The 10,102-nt window shown below is 43.4% G+C and overlaps 1 protein-coding gene across 1 annotated transcript; it reads right to left on the bottom strand.

Annotated features, from left to right (window-relative positions):
* Window positions 1-6,748: 6,748 nt before the first annotated feature.
* On the bottom strand, window positions 6,749-8,356 carry LOC100383112 (uncharacterized). Its single transcript, NM_001175780.1, has one exon. It carries the CDS (start codon window positions 8,205-8,207, stop codon window positions 7,557-7,559), a length of 651 nt encoding a protein of 216 aa, NP_001169251.1. The 5' UTR covers window positions 8,208-8,356; the 3' UTR covers window positions 6,749-7,556.
* Window positions 8,357-10,102: the final 1,746 nt, after the last annotated feature.

Below are 10,102 nucleotides of genomic sequence, written 5' to 3' on the forward strand. Positions count from 1 at the left end.
AAGTTATGATCTGGGCCATCGGTTTGTGATCGTGCAGCTCAGGTTTGATCATACCCCTTCGTCGTTGTCATTATACTTAAGAGACCCCGGAAAACATGCTATTCAACCCGCCATCCATATGTGGGAATCTCGAGTCTTGGGGATTTTTGCAGATCTGCCCCCGAGCTACTCATTATTGGATGCGCAGTCCAGGGGAAAATAAAAATAAGAAATTAATTATAGAAATTGATTTTTAATACAAAAATAATTCTAGAAACTTGTGAAATTCATAGTTAATTCATTTTAACTCCAAATTGAGTCATTTCAGTTGCAATAATTTTGTATTAATATTGTTTACCACCTAATACCTTTGTTTAACCATGAAACTTGAATTAAGATTGTTCAATTAAATTAATCTGTTCTAGGTGCTAAATAATTTCAGAAATTCATAACTCAATAACCATAACTCCGTTTTGATCCATTCTAGTTGCATTAGCCTCACAATAATATTTATTATCATCTGGTAACCTTGTTTTGTCATGAGATATAGGTTAAAATGTTGCACTTAGTCTATTATATACTTAACCACGTGGATCTTCGGAAAACCATAACTTCTTAAACGTAGCTCAGAATTTAGCAATTCTCGAACCCACGATCTCATTACAATGCGTAGACTATTATTATGCAGTTTGTTCTTATGTTTGGTGTAATGTTAATTTTGCCTATATCGTGTTTGTTTGTATTGCTACGACTAGCGTGAGGTCACGAATCACCTGAAGATCATCCTGGTACCTGGAATCTCAAGTCCCAGGCAAGTTGTGCCCTTGATCACTTCTTTTTATCCACTCATGTTCTAATTAATCATAATGATCTGCATAGGTTAATTTTGATGGGACCCAACAGGTTACCCTAATTTGATTATCTTTATACCTTGTTCACCACTGAATTTCTGGGTAGTACTTGCTAATGCTTTATGTGGTTTTGGGTATGATGATACATTATTCATGATCACATTTTTATTATCTGTTTATTATTACTGTTCATGATAAGATCATTATGTTAATTGGAACATGGAGAACCACCCGGGAAACCAGTGCTACCACAAGGGTTTAATGGGACGCCCTTGGCTGATTAATTAGGAAAGCTAGTGGAAGACTACCTTACCCGAAAGGGGCAAGGGCAGTAGGGGAGTGGTCAGTGTAGGGAGGTCCTTGGGATGATTTTGCTGCGGTGGCGATCATGCGAGGGATCCCTGCATTGGAGCTTCCTATAAACTGTAGCAGGTTTTCTGAAGCTAGTGGAACTTTGTAAAGGCCTCGTAGTGTTACCCTGCCTCGCCTCCTCGGTAGAGGTGTATGGGAAGTCGTGATCCCTTGGCAGATGGGTAACATGACTTGTGGGTAAAGATGCGCAACCTCTGCAGAGTGTAAAACCGGTATATCAGTCGTGCTCACGGTCATGAGCAGCTCGGACCCTCACATGATTAACTTATGGAACTAAATTCAATTCGTCATATGCATTGCATCGCTGGTGATGTTGTTACTTTTGTTCTACTTAATTGGGTTGGTATTTACTTATACTAAGTAACTGCTAATAAAATTTTGACCAACTTTAAAAGCAATGCTCAGCTCTAACCATCCTCTTTGGTAAGCCTTACACTTCACGTGAGCTCCCACCTTTGGCGAGTTCATGCACATTATTCCCCACAACTTGTTGAGCTATGAACGTATGTGAGCTCACTCTTGCTGTCTCACACCCCCCACAGGTCAAGAACAGGTACCGCAGGATGAGGCGCATGGAGGATGCTGCGATGTGTTCGTGAGAGATCTAGGTCGTCGTCTCCCAGTCAACTTCGGGTTGCTGGACCGTTGTCTCCTTATAATGTAATTATTTATTTTGTATAGAACTCCTGTTATATAGTAAAGATGTGACATTCGATCCTGTGCCATGATTCATCATATGTGTGAGACTTGGTCCCAGCACACCTGGTGATTATGTTCGCGCCCGGGCTTTGGACCCCTAAAACCCGGGTGTGACATGTTGTCACCAACAAACTCCTCAGGTATAAAGAACATTGCACGTTTGAATGAGGTGGTTACTGCAATATTAACTTGAAATCTTTCTCCCTTAGGGCTGGTGAGTTCTACGGTACCTCTACCACATGCTATAATGGCCTTTGCCTTTCTTAACCATGACATACCAAGGATCAGATCTATATTGCTTGCCTCTAATATTATAGCAGTAGCTCCAAATTCTCTACCCATAATGGTTAATGTCAATCTACGTGTCATTTGGTTTGCCTCAACAGGCCCTTTAGGTGTAATTACTATCATTGGTTTCCACATATTTAGCAGTGGTATCTCATTGGTGTTGGCATATCGAGTAGACATGAATGAATGTGTAGCACTAGAATCAAATAATATAGTTGCAGGAATAGCATTAACGTAAAACATACCAAGTACGATGTCAGCACCATCCGGAGTAGCATCCACGCTGACTTGATTAACCTTGGCAATAGAGTATCCCTTGCCAGATCCTGGAGTTTGCTGCCTATTCTGAACTGGGGTAGTAGCCATCCTTTGTGGGTAAACATTTGCATAATGACCAGTCTTCCCACACTTGAAACAAGTGGTGCCTGCACTATGCCCTGAAAACTTCGTCGGTGTGCCAGTGGGGGTAGCCTGACGAGGCGGTGGAGTCCTCTGAGGTGATTGCTGAACTAGGCGCTGGCCTCCGCCAGTGCGAACTAGTGTGCCCTGGGGTGAACTGTAGCGAGGACGAACACTGTTGCTTCCTTGTCCTTGAGATATAGCTTTCCTCTTCAAATCTCCCAGTTGAACACGCTTGTGTTCAATAGCTAGAGCCTTATCAAGCAGCCTCTGAAATGATGGGAATGTATGTGCTACCAGAGCATACTGTAGAGGTCCATTAAGTCCTTCAATAAAGTGCTCCTGCTTCCTCTCATCTTCAGCAACCTCATCTGAAGCATATCTGGATAGCTGGATAAACTTGTCACGGTACTCGCTGACTAACATACTTCCTTGCTTCAGCGACAGAAATTCCTTCTTTTTAATCTTCATCAATCCAGCAGGTATATGATAATTTTTGAACTGTGTACTGAACTCTGCCCAAGTAATAGTATCAGCGGCATCGTGGACATCAGTATATGAATCCCACCAGTCAGCAGTAGGACCTATCAGACGTCCAGAAGCATATAAAACCTTCTCCCGGTCAGTGCATTGAGCAATGTTTAACATCTTCTCTACGGACTTCAGCCAATCATCTACATCCAGTGGATCAGGAGAGGTTGCAAATGTAGGTGGCTTATGACTCATGAACTCCCTATGCTTATCTCGGAGTGGAACTAGTGGTGGTGGTGGAGGCAGTGATACTTGTTGTTGTTGCTGCTGTTGCTGTTGTTGTTGAAATTGCTGTTGCAGCTACTGTTGCGCCCTTCTTTCCTGGCGTATCTCCTCTCGTTCCTGGCGCAACTCCTGGCGTATCTCTTCTCTTTCCTGGCGCATCTCCTGGCATTCTTGCTGCATCTGAGCACCCATATCTGCCATAGTGTCCGCCATTTGTTGCATCATCCTCATCTGAGCTACAATCAGTGGGTCAACTCCGCCGGGTGGAGGATTAGGAGGATTTATCTCTGCTGGTTGTGGCTGGGGTCGTCTATATATCCACCGTGTCGATTAGGAGGCAAATCAATTCCACCACCCCGCCTGGTATTGACCATCTGAGTTAGATACATATGGTAAGAGAATAGTAGACAAGGCAGGTAATTATGAATCATGTTACTTTGGGAGATTTATTAGCTAAGCAGATTAATATTTTACCTACCATAGCTAATTCATTACCTTATGGTGGTACATACTAAGATGTCCATATATAATATTGCAATCAATCAAAGAAGCAAATCAGACATTTATCATCAGAACAATCAAACAACATTTTAAAATAGAGAAAATAGTTTTTAATTTCGTCTTAGGTTCCCTATCTCTTGAGAAGATCATAGTGGTAGGATTCCAAGGTGTGAAATCCATTTGTCTTAGAGTAGAAAAGATAAGAGTTACCAGAGTAGAATAGCAAAAGGTGAGACAAGATCAAGATGAGATGAGTATAGAATGAATCAAAGTAAGGTAAGTAGAAAAGGGTTTGTCCATTTCTATCTAGGTCTCGTCCTGCAGTCAACATTTTCTTTGATACCACTTCTGTCACACCCGACTTTAAGGAACAAAGCCAGGTGCATCTCATACATGCGCCAAGAAGACAACATATATAATAACAGAGCGTATAGAGATAAATGTCACAAAACATCAGAGTATTTATTACATAGCGAAAGTCTTATTATAAAATAAAAGATAAATATAAAACGAACTAAGGATCGTTGTTGGCGCCATTGTCAACTGAGAAACGCCACCTAGATCAGATCAAACTCCTCACCTTGTGGCTCCTCCTGAACCACCTGTTCTTCTCCTATGGGGGGTGTGAGACAGCAAGGGTGAGCTCACACATTGTGGCAGAACCTCCCAAGTTATCAGGCCCACATGCACCTGTCCTTGTCTCAAAGACCTCAGACTACTATGCAGGTGCACCAGATAACTCAATAGGATCTGTCCGAGTGCCCCAAGGACCTCGGATAAACCACTTACAACCAGAACCATGGGATTAAGTAAACACAAATCACACACCAACAATTTTGCAGCGGAAATCTTATTACCAAATTTTACATGTTACATCAAGTTTTACAATGTACATGATCGGAGTGATTACAAAAGTGATTCAAAGAAATAACTTTGAATTGTTATAAATTGTTTATAAGTTTGAAATATATGCTAGCTTAAGTGACCATCCTCAATAAGAAGTATAGAAGAAGTACTTAGACTTATAGAAGACTGAGCCCACCGACACTTAACACCATCATCAGCAGCACAAAACTATAACCTGAAAAACAACATGGAATAAAACCCTGAGTATGGAATTACTCAGCAAGACTTACCCGACTAAAGAAAAGACTCTCAAGGATATGCTAGATTTGGGAATCAAGGAAAGGCTTTTAGCAAGAATCAACTTTAATAGTTTGCATAAAAGCTTACTAAAATGAGTCCTTACTTTCAACATTTTAAGGCTAGATTAAGTATTAATAGACCTTGTTTGCATCTAGTCTAATTTCATCATCACATTAATCAATACAACATGATTTTTGCTCATTATGATTCCATCCATGACTTAGATTGTAGGGCAGTGACCAAGTCTTCATGTCCGCGAAGTTACGGCGATCCGAATCGATTATACTTAGCTGAGGATCTCCAATCACACGACATATGTAGCACTTAACCCTTGCGTATGTCAACTCGCCACCGGGGTTCTTAAGACCAGATCAGGTTCACGCCAACCGAGAGCACAGATACACCACCGTCCAACCTCTTGCCACGGAGGGTACACGCTACTCTCGCCATCTCTCCACTCCCATTGCGTGTTATCTTATTCTGGTTTTAGTCTGCCCGAGGCAAAGCTTACCCATGACGAGGCATGCGACCAGTTAAAGGGTCCTCGATCAGCAAGCCTACATTCAGTATAATCCTTAATCAACCTGGGTAGAATATCACCTGTTCCTAGCCCAAGTCCCGATTTAAGTACTTCCATCCTTAGGATTGTTTGTGTTCCTTAGGATGAAAAGAGCATCACAGGGAACTTTGCAGTAAGATCCCACCATTGCTCCTAATGAAAATATTCTTACAGGCAGAAGCCATCCTTCCTCAGGATAACCCTGAGCTAGGCATTAACGCAAAGGACAACCTCTATCCACAAGATTTACCTCTAAGCAAGGCTAAGCAATTTTGTAAATAATATTTTGATACTTCATCAGAAGTATCTATAAAGGTATGGATATCAAGGTAGGCAATGCATCAAAGGGTTTCCAAGAAACTCCTATAAACCTAATGCACATTTCACTAGACTTAAAGTGTGCAAAAATTATTTAAAAACACAAGGAAGGGGTTGCATGCACCGGGGCTTGCCTGGATAACACTAGGTTAGTGTTTGTTAGACGTCGATCACTTGACGATCAGCTTTTGTTCTGATACTTGCTCCGTCTGTCCATCTTCAGGTTCGTCCATCAGCATCATCATGCGGAGTAGCCCACACTTAACATCATCTTGTGGTCGACTCAGTTCTGGTTCTCCGCATCACGTGGTTTATAAATGTACCTAAATGATTTGCATAATGCACATGATTGTATATAGACAGGAATAACACAAATCTAAATAGTGCTACACGATAGCGAATTAAACACCTAGTGAAGAGGCGTTGTACCGTTTCATACGGAAACACTAGTTATCGACGTATGACTAAGTACAATAGTTACGATTCTCGAACCTATCGCAAACATCATGAACAACAAACTATACACATTAAATACAATTAGCCTACACAACTCACCAGCTAATTGATTAAATGCTAACCTTATCCCTCGTTTTATAAATTATACTACATGGCTCATAAAGAACTATTTTAATTTTATTTCACTCCTCACATATTTTACATGTCAACAATTAATCAAACATTTCTTTTATATTATTTATTTAGTGCAATTGACAATGACAAAATTCATCAGATGGTTATATGAAATACTAAATCTATCCTTTACGTCGTCACCTCGCTTAGATATCCCTAAATTAATCTACCTTTCATATTACTAAACCAATCGTACTTCACTTATTTTTAACACTACCACAACGCGCCTGCGCTAAATACGAGGATTATTACGACTAATAATTCTAGTTAATCCGATCATCAGATAAACTTACAAAAATTATAAATCGGCTCACCAGCATCAAACGCGACCCAATTCTCGTACGAATGCTGATAAATCCTGGCTCGAGCTTCCTATCACGCACTTGGTGAATACCATGCTGCTAGCTTCGTCTTCACCCGATTCTTGGGATTTCTTGCTGACGCGCGGAACAACGACGAGATTGAATATGGAACGAGCTGGCGAGGACACGAATCTAGTGAGGATTCTAGCGACGATGAAGTTACGAGCAAGGAGGACGGGTTCAACAGCTCGACGACAAACACGAGCACGCGTGAAGCCCGATGGACAAGGAGTGAGTGCACGGATGGATCGGGCTAGGACCAGAGGTCGACAAATGCCATGACGGTTTGAAGATCGGATCTAACAGCTGTGTTGTACCATGGCGAATAAAAAATTGGCAATCGGCTGAGATGCGATTGACGAGTCGAGCGACTCCGACGATTTGACGGCGGCGACTTGGGCGAGCGCAGCACGGAACGATGCCCCGCCTGGCCGAGCTGAAGGAAGCGCGGACCAGAGACAGAGTGGGTACCAGGGGCGAGTTCACGGCAACAGACACGTTTAATGACTACAGACGCAGCCAACAGCGGAGCTTTGACGGCGAGCAACTGAGAACGGCTCGACCACGGCGAATAGAGAGCTCGTGGCCTGCGTGAGGGGATCGACTGCGGACGGCGACCATGGACGAAGGGGCACGCGGACGGGCGAGCAGCAAGGTGACGACGCGACAGACGGAACCGAGCAGGGAGCGGCTGGGCTAAATCCGAGCGGAGAGCGCCGAGCAGCAAAGCAGCAGCGCGCGCAGGGAGATCCAGTTGGGGCTAAACGCCGGTAGGGGAAGGGGCATCCCCGTGAGCTCGCCATGGGAGGATCGAGCTGGAGCAGGGAAGCCGAGCACGGCTGGGCTGGAAGCTTCAACGGCTGGGCCCGCAGGGCTCCACGGCGAACAGAGAAACCGGCTGCGCGCAGGGGGCAGAGGATCGCGCGGGGCCAGGGAAATGGGTAGGATCGACCGGCCATGGAGGGATAGGAAAATCCGAGCTGGGCACCGAGGAAGAAATCCGGCGTGGCAACCGAGAAACTGCGCAGGCCAACAGGGAGCAGCGCACGCGAAGGGAGAGAGACAGGGCGCGCAGAGGCTCACGCGCAGTGAGCCTGAACCCGAGCAGAAGTCCGAGCGCCATGAGAGCTCGAGACCACTCGCCGGCCAGTACGGAAGCAGGGACGCCGACATGGAGAAGCTTGACGAGGCGCTGGGCGTGCGTCGCGAGCAGACAGGAGAGCGCCAAGGAGCATCGCGGCAAGCCAGGCGCGGCAGGGGAGCTTCAGCTGGGCTGGACGCCGGGTAGGAAGCAGAAGGAAGCTTCGGGTGCGCCATGGCAAGGAACTGGGGTAAAGAGAAGTCCATGCGCCAGGGAAACAAGGGAGGAGGGAGCGCTCAGGGAGGTACGCCGACGAGGAGAACCAAGGACGCAGAACGACGCCGTGGGAGGAGCCGCTCGGCGAGCTGGAGGAGTACCGCACGCAGGGAATTTGAGGGAGAGAGAGAGAAGTGCGGCTGGGGATAAATCCAGGGGAGGGGGCGGCGGCAGATAAGGCCAGGGGCCAGGAAAAAAATCGGAGGAGGAGAAAAGCGGCGACATATTTTTTTCTTTTTGGATTTTCATTCTTTTTTTTAAGAATCACAGATATTTTGAGCCAAGATTTTTAGATCGGAGCGAGACGTCATCGGAACAAATTAGAACAGTATTTAGGATTGTGTTTCATTTGATTTGAAATCAATAATTTCATCCGCGACTGAACACCAGGTTTCACAGCCACGGATAATTTATCAGTGAATTGGAGCGCAATTAAAATTTCTCGGACGAGCTGTCTCAGTTGACGAGTGGGAACCGAATTATTTAATAATTGTTTATATCCGAAGATTTGGATCCGGCGAGAAACAACAGACCGAAATAACCGATTTTGGTACTGACACTTTGTTCTGCGTAATTTGAATGAAGCTAGCCGAAACCATATCTGCTAAAGTACACATGATTTCGTCGCCAAAATAGCGTACGGAAGAATGAACGAAATTATAACCTCGCGCAAGATTTCTCCCAAATAGCGTGTGATCCAATTTATCTTGCACCGAGTATTTTAGTCGTCGAGTTTAAACTAATTTGCTCAGGATAAAATCGTCCGAGTGGGTCGAGCTTCTGAATTTCGTATTCGCGCGAGCGATAAATTTTAAATAATCATCGGACGCACCGATTTTCGGAACAACGACGTTCCGAACATCACGAAAATTTTGAAAGAGCCTGGATGGATAAAAATAAAAATGATGTCACACTCGCGACAGACGAAACAGATGCGATATTAAAATCGCAATAGGCAAAGATGTTTAAAATTTAACATTCTTTTTATCCACTGATCATGTGCTTAAATCCGTACTCGTTGTCGAGCGAAATATAAACACCTGGGGTGTTACACACATGATCATAGCTCAACAAGTTGTGGGGAACCAGTGGACATGAACTCACAAAGGTGGGAGTTCATGTGATGTGTAAGGCTAATCAATGATAGGGGTTAAAGCTGAGCATTGCTTTTAATTAGTTGGTCAAAATTTTATTATCAATTACTAAGTGCAAGTAAATACCAAACCTTAAATAAAGTAATAGAACAAAATTAATAATAATCCCATGCAAATGCAAATGTCAAAATTGAATTTAAGTTCCATAAATTAATCATCAGAGGTCCTGAGCTGCTCATGAGTGTGAGCTCGGGCTCGGCTAGGGATGGCAACGGGTTTAAAACCTGCGGGTATAGAGATTACAAACCCGTACCCGCGAGATTAATGTTAAACCCGTACCCGCACCCGCTACCCATGACAGGTAGCGTATGTTACCCAAACCCGCTACCCGCGGGCACAGTACCCACAAGTTGTCATATTTTATATATATATATATATATATATATATATATATATATATATATATATATATATATATATATATATATATATATATATATATATATATATATATATATACACATACATATATATACATACATACACATACATATATATATATACATACATATATATACATATACATATATATATACACATATACATATACATATACATATACATATACATATACATATACATATACATACATATATATATATACACACGCGCGCGGGTTTGCGGGCACGGGTACAACATTTTCATACCCATGAGAAAAAACCCGTCGGGTTGAAAATCAAACCCGTACCCGTACCCACGGGTACAAACTCACACCCAAACCCGCACCCTAT

This window comes from Zea mays, chromosome 8, assembly GCF_902167145.1.
Source record: "Zea mays cultivar B73 chromosome 8, Zm-B73-REFERENCE-NAM-5.0, whole genome shotgun sequence".
Classification (NCBI taxonomy): domain Eukaryota; kingdom Viridiplantae; phylum Streptophyta; class Magnoliopsida; order Poales; family Poaceae; genus Zea; species Zea mays.

What these genes read in the sequence shown, in the direction of transcription:
- LOC100383112 (NM_001175780.1), bottom strand. Translation starts at nt 8,207, where the DNA reads ATGGACTTCTCTTTACCCCAGTTCCTTGCCATGGCGCACCCGAAGCTT.